At 37.9% G+C, this 20,186-nt stretch overlaps 1 protein-coding gene and 1 pseudogene across 6 annotated transcripts in view; one reads left to right on the forward strand and one right to left on the reverse strand.

Moving 5' to 3' along the window:
* LOC103710904 lies at positions 1-13,592 on the forward strand (annotated as a pseudogene).
* LOC103710905 overlaps positions 11,537-20,186 on the reverse strand; it is an 18,303-nt gene continuing 9,653 nt past the window's right edge. For 3 of the 6 annotated variants that reach the window (XM_039129102.1, XM_039129103.1, XM_008796829.3), the window contains 5 exons: positions 18,565-18,674; positions 17,036-17,125; positions 16,791-16,871; positions 13,168-13,977; positions 12,410-12,809 (listed from right to left, as the gene is read on the reverse strand). In XM_039129102.1, the coding sequence (XP_038985030.1) occupies positions 12,717-12,809; positions 13,168-13,977; positions 16,791-16,871; positions 17,036-17,125; positions 18,565-18,674 (1,184 nt within the window). In that variant the 3' untranslated portion in view covers positions 12,410-12,716. Of the gene's footprint in view, positions 12,044-12,114; positions 12,810-13,167; positions 13,978-16,790; positions 16,872-17,035; positions 17,126-18,564; positions 18,675-20,186 lie in introns of those variants that run through there. The other 3 variants (XR_005512919.1, XR_005512921.1, XR_005512920.1) reach the window with 3 other exon arrangements.

The following is a 20,186-nucleotide window of genomic DNA, read 5'->3' on the forward strand; positions in this document are numbered from 1 at the left end:
AACTCTTCTTGCAAAGCTTCCCTGCAGGCCATATGAGTTATAGACAGAAGAAAGAAGAGAGGCCCACTGTAAATAAAATCTAGACAATGAACATTTCAAATTTCCTAATTTAAAGGACCAGGATTATGGATTCTTCAGAAGAGCTAATACCTCTTTCAATTCAAACATTTCTATAGTGAGATGCAGCTAATATATCAGCATAGCCTCCTATAGGCATTTGGAACTAGAAACATTTTATTCATTTAGTTTATTTGAAACCAGATCCATCTATTGTAGTTGACTTTCTATCACTTTTAATTATCAAGCTTCAATGATATATGGCAACTGCAAACCACAGAGGAACATTGGATTGGTGTCGCAATTATTCCTTAACTCTTTTTTCTTTTCTTTTTTTTTTTTGGTGGACGGAGCAATAACTAAAGAAATTCATTAATTAAAACTCATAAAAATAACTGACCTAGCATGTTTTTCCTCCAAATCAATTAACCTCTATTTTTATAAGTTTTTTTTTTTTCGGATCCGACTAAACTAATATTCAAGGATAATTCATATTTCAAAGACTTAAGTGAAGTCATCAAGTATAGAACTCCGGAAAGTCAAAGACCGAGATGAATGGGGATGATCTTGTATAGTTTTTCCAATATCTTAAAAAAATATAAGCTAGGATATTTAATTTTCAACTGATATGATAGATTCAGAATTAAAAATTATTTTAGATATTAATTTAAAAATTTATTAATTATAAATTTTCTTTAAGGAAGTCGATAGACGATTGAAAAGTATCAATTTATGTTTGTTTGTATATCAGTTGTTTATATCAGGCGAGATACTAGGGCCACGATTTATATTTATACCAGGAGGTGCCCGATACCGATACAAATCGATGTCGCAGAGCAGACGAAAACCTTCCGGCGCAGACCCGTTTACGGCAGGCAGCGGAACCGCACGGACCAGCGATGCAATTTTTCGGCGGGTTGTCGGCGGCGGAGATCGGCCCATCGTCGGCGCCACCGCCGGGGACGGCGATGGGCCTGTCCGGGAACAACTCGAACATGCTGTACATGTTCAACAGGAGCGGGTGTCTGGTCGCCCAGCGGGACATGAAGCTCATGTTCGGTCTCCCCTTCTCCCTCCGCTCCTTCACCGCTAAGATGGGATCCCACCAGGTTCCGATTCCCTTATTCCCCCCGATCCCCTCTTTACTCTTTCTCTTTTGATCGGAGCCCTAATAAACCATCTCTTTTCCTTTCTTTTGGAGCAGCGTCGATAAAGGAATTCTTGGGGTGCCTCTGCTCCTGGGACAAGGTTGCTCCTTCCACAGCTTCCGCACCAACACCTATAAGCTAAGCTTCATGGAGTGCCCCTCCGGGATTAAGGTCAGTTGTCCTGTAACCTCCTTTTATGTTTAATCTGATCGAAATTATTCAATTAGATTGGACAATTTCTGTTTAGCCTGTTACAAAGTGTCGGCATTTGAGGAATATGCATATGGTTTTAGTTGCCACTTTCAGGAACTACTGGAATTGATAATACTTTAATGATTAATCTTTATGCATTATTGACCTTTTAATCAGGCAGCATTGGCTATAAATATACAAGGTGTTCTACAGACAATAACTGCAAATACACTAGAATGCATGACTTGTTCCGTGTTAAGCAAGATGAAAAGGCCACATTATGGTGTTGATGATGGGGGAATAGTTTTGCATAACAAAGCATTTTTACTTGGTGATTAAAACAGAAAATTTTAAGAAAGTAAATTCTGCAGTTGTGTTAAATGGGCTACAGAGTTGCCGGCAGCTCTTCCCAAATAGTGCTAACCCCACAAATCCTAGTGAAGGCGGGGGTAGAACCCAGTTCACTTGACAGAACACCAAGGGCTCGTTTGGTTCGCAGGAAAAGGAGGGGGGAAAGTGTGGTCAACGGGAAAGTAATGAAATGCCTCTTGTTTGGTTGGAATTTTCAAAGGAGAGAGATGGAAAAGTTGTATTCCCATGGGAATATGATTCCCACATTTCATGGGAAAGTCTTTCCCATGAGAAACATGGGAAAGTTACTTTCCCATGAGGTGGGAATCACTCCTTTTTTATTTTTTCCCAAAAAGACCCTTCAACATTAAAGAAGCATTAAAGAGGCATTAAAGAACTAATTTTTATTAGGGGCATAATAGGAATTATACATAACTTTCCTAGGAAAGTGGATGGTCAACCAAACATAAGCACTTTGGAAATTTGTCATTTTCCAATGGTTAACCAAACATGCCAAAAATACTTTCCTAGGTATTCTCTTCCTAGGAATATGATTCCCAGGAATCATATTCCTAGGAGGGAAAATCCTTCCCGCGAACCAAACGAGCCCCAAAGGCTTTACCTGCTTGGTCAGCTGGAACCTCTGTTCTATCTAACTCATCTGTGAATAAAACACCTCTATTTTACCTTCACAAATCCCTATCATCTCTGTGTTTGTTGGATAGAGAAGTTCGTTTTACTGTGGAATAATGGTGGTAATTAAATTAACTTTTTAAGGATGATATTTGAGTTTTGACTGAATTCTACCTCATTAGTTGAGACCAAGTTTGAAAAAAACAAAGTGGGGAATGAGGATTGTTAACTTTCCCAATGTACGAATATGGTCACTTGTGATAAATAGCCATGAACTAATAATTGTTTCTTGACCTTTGAGATTGGATAACAGAAAGTCACTGTGTAAGGAGTAGAGAAATGCTTGGATAATCTAGATCTTTTAATTTCTTATAGTCTTTTAGAATGAAAACAGCAATGTAAAAAGTCGTTGGCCATTTAGTGGAATTGAATTTGAAATCGGGTGATGTCATGGATATATAGGCAGTGCAGAGGAATAAAGCTTGGTACTCCTTTCTTAAGCCTGGTAAGGTTTGTATCCTATATCACTGCCATGGTTGAGTTGTCTATGGACAACGATTGCATGAATTTATTTTATCAGAATAACCTAGGTGCAACCATTTGCCAATATTAGATCTGTTTAGTTTTGAACTTTAAACTTTAAACTTGAATGATTATATTATGTGTTGTTGTATACGAAATAATTTGGGCCTTCATAATATATCCTATTTATTTAAAAATATCCTGAAGGGGCCCATGTTCATGCCAAAATCTTAAGTAGTCATGCTGCCTCATATCTAGAGATGGGCACTGGGCCGGGCCGCCCACGGCCCGGCACGGCACGGCACGAAGCGGGCCGTGCCAACTGCCTCATGCTTCGTGCCGTGCCAACTGCCTCATATCTAGAGATGGGCACTGGGCCGGGCCGCCCACGGCCCGGCACGGCACGAAGCGGGCCGTGCCTGGCACGGCCCGCCAGCTACAGTGCCGGGCCGAGCCTGGCACGGCCCCTTTGAGAGGGCCGTGCTGGGCTAGAGGGTCCTGGCCAGCGGGCCGTGCCTGGCACGACCCGCTTCGGGCCTGGGCCGGCACGGCCCGGTCGAGGCCCGCGGGCCAAGCACGGCACGGCCCGCGGGCCAGCACGGCACGGCCCATAAGGGCCTGGGCCGGGCTGGCACGCGGGCCTGGCACGGTCCGGGCCTGGGCCCGGCTCGGCCCGATAAAAATTAATGCTTCATAATTTTTTTTAATAAATTAATAAATATTGAACACTAAGAATTTATGATTTATGAATATAAAGCCACCTTAATGGTGGGGGGTTTGGCATAGACCCCTACCAGTTTATTAATTTAAATCAAAATGGTACATGAAGGGAGGTTTGGACCTTGGTCTGACCTCTAGAATACAATAAGAAACTAAGAAAGGGCCGAGGTTTGGACCTTGGTCTGACCTCCAGAATACAATAAAAATGTACAATTATAAAAAATTAAGAAATCTTACTAATCATCAGTGATTCAGTGAATCAGTATTCACTCTTCAGTCTTCAGTCTTCAGTCTTCAGTAGTGTTTGTATCATCATCATCAGAGGATGTTGTATTATGTCCACCTTTATCTTGAAGTCTTGCCTCAGCATCCAGCCAATCCTTGAAGCAGAGAAGCATCTCCACCGTTTCGCCCGTCATCCTACTTCTCTTTTCGTCAAGAACACGCCGACCTGCACTAAAAGCGGATTCCGATGCTACCGTGGACATCGGCACAGCTAAAATATCGCGTGCAATTGCAGACATAACAGGATATTAATTTCTAACACTCTTCCACCAAGATAATACATCCAGATTCTCTATTTGATTTTCATCATATGCAGAATGAAGATCATTTCGTAAATAAAATTCTAGTTCACTACTTAAAGATGAAGAAGATGAAGAGGAACTTGAAGCATGTGTGTGTCTTCTCTGTGCAATGAATGAAAAAATAGATGACGAACGAGAACTACTAGAAGGAGAAATAGAGGTTTGTATTTGTGTTCTAGATCCACGAATTTTTTCATCATATATAGCATAAATATCATAAAGAAGTTTTTTTACCTCATCTTTAGCAGATTCAGCATCTTGATTCATATTTTCAGAGTATGCATCAAGTAAAATTAGCACGCCATTTAATTTAACTCTAGGATCAAATACAGCAGCTAAGTTATGCATAGGACATATCCTGTCCCAATACTCATTCCATTTAGATTCCATTAGGTCAATAATAGGCATTAAAACATCATCATATCTATGTTCTGCAAATTTTTGACTAATTATATATGCTTGTTGTAAAAATGAACATGAAGTAGGGTAATAAATACCAGAAAGAACATTGGTAGCATTATAAAAACTAAGCAAAAAATCTTCCAAAATTTTTCCTTTATTCCAATCAGTTTCAGTCAATGTAAATCCTAATCCACGATCATTAATATATGCACTTAATAAATTTTTATATGGGTATGCATCATGTATCATGCTATATGTGGAGTTCCAACGAGTAATTACATCAAGTTTAAATTTTTTAAAACGTTTACCATGATTTATGCATAATTCCTTAAATTCTTGAAGTCTTGATCTAGAAGCATGAATAAAAGAAACTGCATTTCTAATTTTTGAAATCACATCTTGAATCATGCCCATGCCAGCTTGAACAGAAAGATTTAAGATATGACATGCACATCTAATATGCAGTAAATTTCCATCTAATATGGGATGCAATGAGTCTTTTAATAATACAACAGCAGAATTATTATTAGATGCATTATCAAAAGTAATAGACATAATTTTATCATTAATATTATATGAACATGCAGTTTGATAAATTATATTTGAAATTTGTTGCCCAGAATGTGGAAAATCAAAAGCACGAAAAGCAAGAATACGTTTATTTAATTGCCAATCATTATCAATATAATGAGCAGTAATGGCAATAAAACAATTACTACCTACAGATGCTGACCAAATATCAGAAGTTAATGAAATTTTTACATTTAAAGTAGAAAGTGTTTCAATTAAATTTTGTTTCATTGCTAAAAAATTGGTCATAGCTACTCTTCTAAATGTACGCCTACTAGTTCTTTTGTAAGCAGGTTGTAGGTTTAATTGAACATATTCTTCAAAATTAAAAGATTCACATAAACTAAAAGGTAATTCATCCTTAACTATCCATTTTACAAGTGCTTTTCTTTGATTTTCATGATTATATGCAAAATTACCTACAAGTAATCCCCCTTGTATATTAAGGGTACTTTGAGTTTGAGCATGAGAATCATGCATCCTATGACTCTCTTGATGTCTTTTTAAATGCCCTGTTCCCCCACTACTACTACAACTATAAAGTTTGGCACATTTTTTACATTTAGCTTTCCAGACTCCCTCAACCATAACTCTATCAAATTCATTCCATACAGTACTAGTCCTCTTACGAGAAGAGGTTTGACCTTCACTCGGTTCACCAGTTCTAGAGGAACTAGGAACAGGGGGTTGGGGATTAGTTTCTTCTTCCTCAGAAACAGGAATGTCAAACTGACTTTCCTCAAAAGATGACATATCTATGATTAATTCAAAAAATAAAAACTAACCGCAAGGAGGAATTGAGTAGAGGGTCGGAGGGCAGAGGCAGAGCCGAGATTCCGAGCTTCCTCTTGTGCTCTCAACAGAAGCGACCTTCTCTTCTCAACAGGAACCTCCTCTTGTGTAGCACTTGAACAAACTAAAAATTAAATTGCTAGAAGAGCACTTTAGAAGAGAGAAATAATAGCAGTAGAGAAGGAGAGAATGAGAGGTTTGGTGTGGTGAGAATGAGGGAGGAATGGGCTATTTATAGAAGCCCAAAAATTTTTTTCCCAAAATACCCCTCAATTCAGCCGTTATTGGACTGTTGGGAGGGGTAAAAGGGTCATTTTCACGAAAATAGCCGTTGGAAACGACTATTTTCCTCCCCCTCTCCAGACAGGCCGTGCCTGGCACGGCCCGTCTGGAGCCGTTACGGGCCGTGCCTGGCACGGCCCGTTTGGAGACGTTGCGGGCCGTGTTTGCGCCCGTTACGGGCCGTGCCCGGCCCGGCCCACCAATAGAGGGGCCTGGGGCCGGGCCGGGCTGGCCTTCCGTGCTGGACGGGCCGTGCCAGGCACGGCCCGTTTAGTCTTTGGGCCCGGGGGGCCTGGGCCGGGCCGGCCCGGCACGGCCCGTTGCCCACCTCTACTCATATCCAAGCCTCATCCTCGATCATTTCAATAATAAGCATTCCTGGACAATGTAGATTCAAGCAAACTGCTTGTAATATAGCTTCAAGATTTTTGTTGTTACTGCAATCACCTCTACACGTCTTCCTTGTACACCAGCCAATTTTGTATCTTAGTGATTCACTAGGGGGCATTTGGTATTAGGGTGATCATCCATGTTTGGTTGCACTATGGTGATCCTACATGGCAGTGATCCCAAATCATCCTCATTCCTTAAATCATTGTCCAACCTAGTGATGGGCTACCCGTCCTTGAGGTCGGGTATCCAAAATTACCCCATGGGCTAAAATTTGAGGATAAAAATGCCCTTCAATCCAGTAGAATAGATTTGTATATCAATATACCATTAATATATTATATTATATTATATATTTATGATATATTTTATATTATAATATATTATTAATCATATTATTGTCATATTATTCAATGATAATTTTAAATTATAGTTGAAATATTTAATTGTACTTTATATTTATATAATGCAATTATTTAATATATTACTTCTATTTGTCTTATTTTTTAATCAAAATAAATATTAGCATTAAAAATATATTTAAGTATAAATAAATTATTAATTCTATAATAATAATTAATATATCCTTATAGGATTAATATTTATAGGACTAATAAATATATTTTATGGAATATATTAATAATTAAAATATTAATAAATATATTGATATTTTATTAATATATTCTATATGATTAATAAATATATTTTTATGGAATATATTAGAGGCAGTTTTGGTATTAGATGTTAAGTGATCTTGGATTTCCATAGAATACCAAACAGGCTACTCACGGATATTCGAAAATATTAATTACTAGAACATAGCATACCAAACACCATGATCTTAGATCATGGGGGATCAGATTATTTTGGAATAAGGATCACTAGCGATTTAAGATCATCTTGGTGATTCCATTTGGGTCACCAAATGCCATCTAGATGGTATCTGATTGTACTACCCAGTAGATTTGATAATGAACTGATTATTGGTTGCAGCACTAGTGAAACACTTTCCGGTCATTTCCTCAAGTTATGAATCTATTAATTAGAGTTGATTTAGTTACGAAATTAGATTCATTATGTTCTTTGTAAATTGTTGCTTTTGATGCTAGATATTTGTAAGCATTTTTGCTCCATCTGAGTATTTGCTTCTTCTGTAGCAAGGTAATGAATGTGTATTTTCCTCTTTTTAATGGTAGGCTTTGCTGGTTATAACTTCATAGCGTGCATCGCAGCTGGCACTTACCTGCTTGCTGATGCAGATTATTTTAACAACTCATGTGAATACTGGTGATCTTCAGGAATCGCTAAGGCATATATACAACATTTATGTGGATAGAGAATCCCCTTTATGGTCCTAGAACTTCTGTCAAGTATGGTTCCTGTCACTCATTAGATTGGATCTGCTATCAGTTTTAATAAACAAACGCTTTTTTATTGAATTCACTTGCTTCGCAACTTTGTAGCTGGATGTACATCTTCATGAGGCTTATGGCTTAAGCATAGGCATTACTATCACATCAACCAATCTACAAGGCTCCATTTAGTACAGATCGTGTGTTGTAACTGCTGAAATAGATGCTCATAGGCATTTAGGCCTTCTGTTTTTGAAGAAGACCTATTGGACCGATAAAGTTCAAATCTTGCAGATTCGCGTATTCCAAAATTTACAATTAGTTCTAGACATTGCCAAACAGCAGTTTATAAGCCATATGCCAATGTTGGATTCACATGGTGGATTTCTCCAACATAATTTGTATTAATGAATAGTTGATGTTGAAATTGCTAATGAAGGATTTTTTTTTTTGCTTTCTCCCAGTATAGATTCTTAAATCCACTTATTGCAAAGATGTTATGCTGCTTGGAAGATGCCATACTGTGAAAGACAAATTGATGAGAGACTCTCAAAATTTGATATCTCAGATGAATATTCTATATCCATGGCAGCTGCATGGTTCAGATTTTCAAGGAGGCTGTCTGGTAACATTGAGCTAGTGTTCCTGAATGTTGAACTTTGCAAGAGATGTTGTACCAGAAAATTAGATATGAATCTACTATGATGATGGCATGGGATACAGTGAATGTCAATTTTTGATATTTTTTCCAAATTTTTAGATCATAATAAACTCTTTTTTGATTTTTAAATGTTATAATGTGAATTCAACTGTCTTTTGAACAAAGAAGGATAATGAATACTGACATTAATACACTTTGTAGTTTGCAGACCTTAGAGGTTGATGTGGTAGTTGTGATGGATAATTTGAGACAAGTATATATATTAACTTTATGTGTTGTGATTGTTGAAGAAAGGGGTGGACAATCGAGTCACCAATTAAGATTGAATTACCTTGTTAACAAGGTTCATTAGGAGATCAACTTAGTCAAAAAGGTGATGGAAAAGGAAAGGGGGGGCTAGAATATCTGAACTGAAATGTGAAAATGGGTTATCAAAATGCTTGCTCTGATAGGGACATAGTATCGACTTGCATCTGCATGTAAAATGCCATCTGCATTTTACAAATTTGTTTTACTGAATATATTGGCTTCATGCAACAAGTGTTGGAACATGTGGTGGTGGAATGAGCATTCCACATAGCCATTCTATTAAAGGAATTAGGAAAGTTTCAATGCTACTTATATTGCAAACCTCATTCTGTTTTTTCTACCCATTGTTCTTCTTGTGATCCTGCTATTGGAAGAAGCATTGGCTTGTCAGGTATCACTTTCTTCTTTTAAATGCTATTTTTTAGTTCTCTGCTAACTAGTATGTACTGTATAGCGTGTATAATGCTTGTCTAGTCTGCTAAACAAATGCACCATGAACATGTGAGTGAATTTTACTGTAATGAACTATAATTCCTTTTCAAACCACTCTACAGTAATATAACTTCATGATTATTCCTTGCATATTTTTCTCATGGCAATTGGCTCATTTGGTTTCATGAAAAGCAAAAGATGCATTTCTTTTTTGTAATTTTATACAACATATGCGCACTGCCAGGCATCGTGCATATATGTCTTGTATGCAAACATTGAAACATGAAATTGCCCCAAGTACAATTTATGCCTGCCTGATGTACAGAGAGTAGCATGTATCGTGGCATAAAAATGCATGCTTTCTGCATCTATTGTATTTACATGTATTAGTACAAAATGTTGGACTGCAATCTCTTTACTATTTTCTTTTATTTGCTATTATCTTTTTTTTGGTTCTAAATTTTTAATGCTCTTTTTTGGTTAGGATCACTATAGGAGTGTTATGGTGCTGTCATGACTGGCTACATCACTTTGCATTCCCATGTTCTGTTACTATTTTCAATATACCGATTTAGAGAGAGAGAAAGAGTTGTTGGGTTTCTACCCATTTCTGCCTGTTGGGATCTTTTTAACACGGCTACACAGGAGGAGTGTTATCGCACATGGCTATCAGGTGTCTGGGCATCTGTGTTAGGAATCCAAATCGAGAGATCTGATTATCAGAAAAGTCACCGATTTTCCAACGTACATTTTTTCTATGAGAGAAACTGCTTGGCAACTCACTTTTTTTTCTTTTATTCATTTTTCCTGACCATCAGAATTCAGATCAGGCATGCTCCTATTTCCAATATTGTTACTTATTGGAACCAGATAACTGCTATGCAAGGGTAGAAATTATTCTTAGGGCATAGAAAATTGCATGCATGTCCCACAAGCTTGCATTCGTCATTTATGCATATATAGACACATAAATGCATCAATAGATATGCTTGCTTTTGTGAATATGCAGTTATTTATCTGTATGCAAATATCCACAAATTTTCATATTCTTTTTATAACTTGCCTAATTAGGAGTCGGCTTTGGTTTCGGTAAAATCACAGATACCTCATTTGGATTAGATTTTCATTCCTTTATACCATTTGCAGTTCCAATCTGTTTTGATAGATATTGCTTTTTTATGGCAGTCCAAGCATATGAATCTGCCATTTATTTTCTGAAGCATTGTTCAAAAATAATGTGCATTTCTGATACACTACGAACATATTGTTCCATTTCCTACTACGAGGTAGTGAGTTTTAATGTAATGCATGCATAAATTGGGTAGTCATAACCATAGTTCATCAATGCCAAGTAACCAATATAGGAAGTCAAATTATGCTAGTCTCTATCATGTAACTTTCTAATGCTATAATTTAATTATGACACTACTTCATTTTGAATCACTTTTCGACTTCTTGTAACCAATATAAGAAGTCAAAATTGTGGCTAATCTCTAGCATGTAACTTTCTAATGCCATAACGTAATTATTGCACTACTTCATGCACAATCACTTTTCTACTTCTCAACACTCGACATGCTCTCGTTTGATGATATAGTTCCCTTTTATTTCTAACTGGATTTTAATCCGTTTTTCTTTTGGTAGGTGTGAGCTCTTCCATACAAGGCTTGACCGGTATGTGTAGACTTTGATATAGCTTGCTGAGGTAATTTCAATCATATTACCATGTCTGTGAATCTAGTTACCACGTTGGAGTTGACGTGTTTGTTTTGCTACTTGACCAATGATGGTACAACTAGTTTCCTTAAGAGTGTGTGTGTTTATGAAGAGTTATGCATCAGATGATTTCGAAATTAGCACTGATGACACCCTTGTGGGAACAAGAAGTTAGAGAAATATTCTGTGATGGCCATGGCACTCAATAGTTAAACAGAATCTAGTGCCTACCAACTTGCAATGATTCATCAAGAGATATCCAGAATGTGCCTCAATTCTTGTGAGAAATTTTTTCTCGTTGCTTTAGCATGTGGATGCTACCTTCAAGAGTTTCAGTGCACAATGTAACCTGATGTTGTAGAGTATACCCTGCCTGGATAAAGTAAAAGCCACTGGCTTGTTCCAGATGGAAGAATTCAATTAGATGACTTGCCCGAGGGCTTTTTCTTATTGCTGTAGAAAATACCAGAGAATCACTTCCTAAGGAAGTTCTACTTTTTGTTTGGATTCAAAACAACAACCGTAGAAATTCAGGAGGTGGTTTGTAGCTTGTGAATTGATTGATCATTTTTGCTGCTGTGTTTCCTCGAGACCCACTGTTCTTCTGAGATCTGCAAGCAACTTCTCTATGGTGAAAGGAAGTGGTCTCCTCAGGTTCATTTTCTTTTATATGTTGGTTCGGCAACTAGTTTCTGAATCCACCAGCCACAGCAGTTAGCCGCGACTGATCAGGGAATTTTTTTTCTTTTTTTCTTTACTTCCATCCGCACGAAGGCTGAGAAGGCGGCTCCCGATGCGAAAGGAAAAGATGGCATACGTTCACCAACGGTGGCCGTCTCTATTATTCACGTGATCGTATAAGACCGATCCGTGGGCTGCCACTCGGCATTTGGAGGTATTTCCCTTCATACTGCAGCTGCTGCCTATCTACATTAATATAGAAAACCCAAATTTCATTCAAAAAGATTGAATACCTAAATAGTAAATGTTCAACTTACTTGTTAGCGGAGATTCTTTGCCATTCATTCCAATTAAACCTTTTAAGCTTTTGCGAAGTTTTGATGAGTCTTACTACTTTCCCGAACTCAAATGTTCGCCCTCTTTTGGCTTGTTCACCGTGGGTTACCCACACAATATCTGGATGCTCTACTTTTTAGCATGCATGCTCGTTCTACACGGTCGAATACAGTATAGCCTACAGAGTTTATAATATGCATAATTTGAAACATCCGCCTACAATTCTGTTTGCACGAGTAACGCTGAGCACATTTACGTTACATTGGTTAATGATATCCAACAAGTTAAACGACAGGATGACGAGAAACCTGATAGTGCCTACCAACTTGCAATGATTCATCGAGAGATGCCGGCCCTGTACCCAGAACCCAACGCACATAGCTCTGCAGTCTCCATGCTGTTAGTCCCTGGTTGGATCTCAAATGTGATGTTTCATCATCCAATCATGTGAGCATGAGTGTACTCTCAAAGCTTTTGTCCAACTTCACCATGGAGTCAAAGGTGATGACCCAGACTTGGAGCACCGCATAAGCCATGGATGCGTTACCATGACAACTGATGAACCTCCTGACCCCTGCAGAAGTCAAATATATGAACTGTAACCTCCTCCAAGGGGCACTCTCGGCCTGAATACTGCATCTACTGATAGGCAAGGACAACACCTGAAACAAATGCTCTGCCATAAAACATAAATAGAACCAGTTAGCCTGCATAGGGACCATAGGCATCTTTATATACATATAGTAAAATGACCCTTGATCAATAAGGTTCCAAAATTATCATGATGTTATTCTAGCAGTCAAATTTTTAAAATTTCATGATGATATTCTGGCAGCCATATTATTATCCTGTTCATGGGGACAAGTCTATATATATAAAGGTCATAAGAAATTGGTTGCTTGTATACATAAATCAAGGACTAAAGAAAGATTGTAAAAACATTGTACTTATGGTAGAATGAGAAAGCTTAAATGCTACTGCTAGTAACTTAGCGCCCTCAACTGGGTTATATATTATACTGTTCACGAACATACCGGTATGCTTAGTAGTAGACCCTGAGAATTAACAATTACAGGCAATGCTCTTCTTGCAGAAACTGGAATTGATTTCAAGGCCTGAATAGCTCCCTGTGCTGACAATTGCATGTATCTGGAACACTGAGCCTTTTGCGCTACATCCTGATTATATATTGCAGCATTTGAATTGTCCTGACATTCTTCCATTTTCAGGCTCTTAGAAAGTTCTGCAAGAAACAACCAGTCTGCATCGACCATGTGCCTAACTGCACCTGTTTTCTCCTGATCAATCATGCAAAATTGACAGAGATGGCCTTGATTTCTATTCCAGGAAAGCTGATCTTCGGTAACATCTTTACGAAGTTTCCATGTAACTAAGAACCTGCTCATAAAGTGGCATGATTCCCCAGGATTTAATGTTATGCTTGGAGCAGGCTTCATATCCCTCAACTGGTCATCAAGTTTAGTCTCTGTCTTGGTGCCAAATTTCTCTAGTTCTTCCTCTTGCAACAAGCAAATGTTTTTAAAGGTTGATTCACTGATAAGGTTCAGCCTCTTTGCTTCACTTAGAATAGTCATAGAAGATTTTGCATGCATAAAGGGTACAATAGAAGCATCTGGGACTGATTGATCAGAAAATGATTTTGCACTCATTATTATCTTATCTATCTCGCTAGGCAGTTTTGATTGCTGTTCTTCACATGAGCACTTGTATGAAAGCTCCACTCTAGTTGGCTGTGGTGAGGAAGCAGAAAAACTGATCAAGATTTTCATGCCCTTGGACTGTGGAGCAGGACAAAGATAACAGCCAGCTGCAGTAAGGGAGGTCTGTCGGGGTTCCAAAAAAAAGATATGAATGATTGGAAATGATATGAAAATCAATGGTGCACTTTCTAAAAACAGGATGTAGTGTCTTTCCCGTATAAAATAAGTTCGACAATTGATGGCAGTATCACTACAAAACAACCCAGCTATTAAATTCTGACAGCAATCTCCGCAAAAATAATGAAGGGGGGATACAGCAGGACAGAAAGTTTATCTGCAAAAAAAAAAGGAGGATCCAACAAAACTAGACAAGTTGCAACTCTGATACAGAAAATTTATTGAATATATCATAATGGAAAAGACAAGAATTTATTTTCATGAATGTCATGATTTACTGAATTCAGATATAGAAAGAACAGTTCCATTGGAATACTGAATACTAATAACATTTTGACATAATTATTACTACCCAGATCACTTTAGCATAATTTGTGCCTATTCAGAGGCCCGGGCCGACTGCTTGCTGATTCTCCATAGGTATGTAGACAAACTGCTTAAATAATACACTTCCACACATATGAAGATGACCGTATATGGCTTAAAGATGAAGTTTAGTATTGAAAAAAAGGCATAATTAATGCATCGAGATTTGAGACATTGTGGATCTACCACCTCTTATGTGAACTGAAGGCATATTACTGAAGATCATATTATCATATTATTTTCAGATATACATCATTTGTTGTCAAGATCACTAACAAAGGAGGTGACCATTAAGTATCATAGCCATTTCTTTTTAAATGCAGAATCATCGCTTCAGCCCAATCTTGCATCAAATAGAATACATCATTGTTTGCCAAACCGGCTGGTTTAAGATGTACCGAACCAAACCGGTTAGCGATCAGCACAATTTAGGCTATTAAAGCGGTTCAGAGATAGGTTCGCTTAAACTCCCCCTGCCCCTGCTTTTAAATCACATTCACTCCCCCTGCCCCTGCCCCTGCTTTTAAACTCTCCCGCCCACATTCCGATAAATCCCTCTCTTTGGTTCGAGTTAAAGTTAGGTTCTCCCTCGCCCTCCCCCTTCCTTCCTCCCTCCCTCCCTCTCCCCTTTTCTCGCTCTCTGGCTCTTCCTATGTCGATACGCCCCGAAAAGGCACGATATAGATCCGTGCCCTGCCAAACCGGTTTGGTGAACCTCATAGAAGTGCATCCACAAGTGTTAAACATAAACTATTACCAACAAGCTCAGTACCATTTGCAAGTTTCCTAAGGAGGTAGCTATTGAATATCATGGCCCTTTCTTTCTAAATGCAGAGTCACCGCATGAGGCCAATTTTGCATCAAATAGAACATACAGATTCAATAGAAGTGCATCCACTAGTGTTAAACATAAAGAACTATTACCAACAAGCTCAGTCTCATTCCTTTCTTTCTGAATGCAGAATTATTGCTTGAGGCCAATTTTGCATCACATAGAACATACAGGTTTAATAAAAGTGCATCCACTAGTGCTAAACCAAAAGAACTATTACCAACAAGCTCAGTCCCATTTATATTGGACTGACTTTGCAAATCCTTTCCTACTTATTTTTTGTTACTAAATCATGATAGATAAAATGGTATGGCCTCTGCTACCAATTTGCATGATTTCAAAGCTCCGCCCTTTACATCTGGGTTTGTTACTACCATCAGTCTGTTGTATACTAATGCCAAGTAAGCATCAAGAAGGGGTCTTGACAATGTAATAGACAGATTATTCTAGTCTTAAACTTAATCTAACAGCCTGCAAAATTACATGCATGCTAGCACAAACAAGGATGTCATATATGTAAGTACATGCATGCATGTGTATGCACCTATGGTGGATTCTTTTTGACAAGATTAGTAACAAGATCCTACCAATAGAATTGTACCGGGCAATTCTCACTTTATGCTCTCCACGAAAATTAGTATAAATATGGTAGGAATTCTCTCCATCACAATCCTAGAGGTGTTTGAGACCTTCCTTCCCTTCATAGGTTACACTGTGACACCACATAGCTACTACCCAATGTAGTTGCAACTGTTGGTAATCACGACCAGCTAATTTTCTCTTCCCACCTTCCTCTAGCCTGACCTCACCCTCCAACCAGCCACCCTTTTATCTAAACTGTGCTCATCCCCTAACACCTCCATCTTCCCCTCTGAGCTAACCATCACCACCTCCATCCTCCTATGCTCCACATCCCCCACTCTCCACATCTGCCTCCTTCCAACTGGGGCAGATGAACAAGGATGAAGGGAAGAAAGGGGTAGAGCAGAGATGGATAGCCTCTGGGCAGCCTGGACAAAGAACTTGAGAGTGGGGGCAAAAACCAGCTCAAGCAGCTGGATGGAGGAGGCAGAGTGAATAAGGAACTGGAGGATGGTGGAGCCCTAATCACGAAAATGTTGTGGCACTTTATCACCTAGTGGATATTCTGAATGTGCTGTGCAATATAATAGAAAGAAGAGGAGACAAACAAGCGTGTATGTGCTCATTGATACAAGATATCACCGCCACCCTCTCTGTTGACAGATAATTTGATCACTTGTGCAAGTGTTTCATGGATATCAGTTTTTACAAATTTAACTATTAATCAATGGCAACATGAAGTAAGGTTAGTAATGTTGTTCACATAGACCACTTATGCTATGAGACTACTGCATATCAGCATAATCACAAAGATCTCAAACTGCACCCACTATGAAAGTTCAAATTCGCATTATAAAATTCAACAGAAATTTAATATTGTCTTAAAACTTGTCAAAGGGTCTTAGACTCTTAGGCAATCATTTGTAAGAGAACATTCAAGATTCAAAATATGATACCAGAATGGTGAAGCTGAATGGACCTTGCACGGGATGTTGCGGATGTAGCCCAGTAGCAGCTGTGAAATACTACCACGAATTGGCCTATTCCGTTGCGAGATGAACTGTTGTAGACAGTTATCCAGTTAATATCAAAGTGCTGGTGAACAAAATCAATATTCTTTTTTTTTGTTGGGAGGGGGGCATGGGGGGAGGGGGGCACAGAAGATCATCTTGTGCAGGATGTGACAGCAAGCAATAAAATTAAAAGATAAATAATCAGTGTTACCTGCAAGATCAATGCTAGAAATTTTGATAAACAAAGATCCTCAACATCTGATGGATTGAGCTTCTCTAAATCAACTATAGCATACCCATGCTGTAAAAACAAAGTATTACAAAAACATCTGAGGGTAACTTGCCCAGTTATACTGATCATAATGCACATCAAGAGATTAGAGAATAGCGAGAAAAAAGAATATCTCATAGTAGCTCCTACAGATACAGAAGCAATATTTTGCCTATGATGTTATTAGTTTTTAAATATGCTAATTTTATAATGCTCATAATTTTGTATGTCACATTTTCATTGAATTAACCGATATGCTCTCCTACTAGTATTAGTCATCTATCTTTTATTATATCTTAGTTCCCTTTCTAAAGAGACTTGAAAAAAGATAGTTGCAAAGAAAGCAACATTGAAACCCATGAGCTTCCTCCAACTTACTCTCAAAACAGATCACGTTTTGTGCCCATATTGCATTGCTTTTTTCCTGCATGTAATGCAGGGGCAATTGGAATAAATAAGTAGCTGGTGATTTGAGTTGCAAAAGCAAACATATTATCATGGTCTCTGAAAAGATATCTATGTGGATATCCTACACACCTAACCAACTTTCAACTACTTCCAACAGGAGATGCATACTGAGCATGCCTGGCTAGGCCACATGCAGTTGTGCCCAGCCTGTGTTGTTCAACACCTGGCCAAAGCTGAGTCCAGCCCATGCTTGGCACAAACACAGCCCACTGTGCTGAAATTAAAGACTGAAACTCTACTTCTCTCAGATGATTTAGGCACAATAGGCCCATCATGCAGACCCATCATATTAACCAACCAAAGAACTGACTATTCTTGACAAATTTTAGATTCTACCAGCACAAGATCATAAAGAAAAGGAAATAAAAATAAAATGTTACGTGTCTGATTTACTTTATCTTCTTTCCATTGCAATGTTGGTTCCATTGACATGGACGCCAAATGGAGAGTTCAAGGATGCAAGCAGAAGATGAAGAAGGGAAGAAAAAGGTAGGACTGCATGTGCTTTGTGGGCAGGACTCAACAATGTGAAGAAAGCCAAGGTACATGACACAGTCAAACATGGAAGTGGGATACTAGAAAGAGTAGTGCTGGATCTTATTTTAGGGGAATGTAAAGAATGTTCATAGGAATCAGAAGCACTGGGACTCTCCTTTTAAGTTTACAAATAATTCTGTCCTCAATCACTATTGCAAATTATTTTCAATCAAAACTGGATAATATAAAGAACTATTACGCTTAGCAATATACTAAGCAATAACCAACACCTAATACACGTGTCATGTATAATATGGTCTGGGCTGAGCTCTCAGACTCGGAAAAGGATTAAAGGCCCCCAAAAAGAGTCTACCGAGTGCATCAGTCATTTACAAAAAAGAACTAACATACTGAAACATAAGATAGCATTCTTGACCAGGTCAGAATAAATTTTTAAGTTTAACAAAAATGGTTTCCCTATATATATTAAATACTAAAAATTTACTATGTGCAAGGACACCAACCTCCATGATGGTAACAGAGTGCCTTATCATCTGATGGCAAATATTGTCAACATATGTCCGTGTTAACCGGCAAGCAGAGATAAGTCCTTGCAGTTCTGATCTAAAGACACCTAAAAATAGGATTAAGAATGATTCTGTTAGCATACAAAAGCTGGATCAGAAATGTAGAGACCCATACCATTTAAATGAATCTGTAAGATTACTAGATATCAAAAAAGTAAAATTAGGAAGCAGAATCAGCAAGTGGGAACAGTTATGATAAGGGCACATCATGCATAGAAAAAAGTATAAAACTAAGATACATCTTCTGTTTAGGATCTTTTGGTTGGGTGAAGGTGGATGAAAAAAATAATTTAAGTGCTTTGCCTTCAGTCATTTAGGTGTAAAAAACCGTAACATACACAAGCAGAAGCATCTATGATGTCTGGTTGCCAAAGTACCTTCCTTTCACAAAGAGAGAGGTGATGAAATTATATTAGTTAATGTGAGTTCTCATGACTTCCATTGCATAAATGAGCCAAAAAGAACTATCCAATGAGAATGGATGCTAGTAAAATAAAGGCTTATGATTGTATTAGTAATTTTCTTTTCATTATATGAAAAAAAGAAATACAATCAGATCAAAGCAATCAACAATTTACTTTGTGATATGTTATCACTACAATCTATGTGCCTTCATATGGGTGAAAGATGGAGTGACTGCAGAACATGACTGAAAAAGCAAATAAGCTTTCTGATGCAATACTGAATCACCCACAGGCATACATATGACAAATTCATACGGTTCCATTTAAATTTTGAATGGAACTACATTAACATGTATCCATATAATTTAAGGATTCATGAAAACTAGCATAACCAAAAAAGAAATTTTTAAAAAAATAAAAAGATGAGCTTACTCATCCTTCTTTTGATAAGGGAAAAAAAACAGCCCCTTTGTAAATTTCAGGTAATTATGGTAACTAAAAATGCATTTTTATACCCCACCCACCCACCCACCCAAAATGGGTATTCCAATTTAGTTGAATTTCAAAAATTTAGTCTACTTGGAACGAGGACTGTGTAACTTATCCATAATTCTTTTTTAAGGCAAATGCACATTAGCTCATTCTTCAACTCCTACGCATTGCAAAGAGCTTTTCAAAATCTGTAATGACAGCCTAGTTTTCTGCAGCAAGTTACGTGCGAAGCCTACTTTGACGGAACAGTCTTATCTAGACTTGCTATATGCCCGTGTGCACAATTGACTCAGTTAATCAACAAAAAAAAAGGGAAATCCCAATAGAAAAGATATTTGAGAAAGTAAGAGAATGATGTGCATGGGCAAACTGAAACTAATGAGACTAGTTTGATGCTTTAAGAAGGTTAAAAGAAGAACTACAAGAAAGACTAAATTCAGGCATTACTCCACAAATGTGTAGATCCAGCCAAACTAGGCAATCTCTCTCCAAGATCATCAAATGCCAGCAACATTTTCTATTTTCACCTGATTCTGGTGATGCACACAGAAAAAAGGTCCACTATATCTCAAGCACAAAAGAAACATCTGATCTTTCAATCAGAAGAATGGCTCATCAACGATATTTTCCTGACTCCAAAATGTTTATTTTAATCTGCTCTCT

This window comes from Phoenix dactylifera, chromosome 8 (genome assembly GCF_009389715.1).
Source record: "Phoenix dactylifera cultivar Barhee BC4 chromosome 8, palm_55x_up_171113_PBpolish2nd_filt_p, whole genome shotgun sequence".
NCBI classification, from domain to species: domain Eukaryota; kingdom Viridiplantae; phylum Streptophyta; class Magnoliopsida; order Arecales; family Arecaceae; genus Phoenix; species Phoenix dactylifera.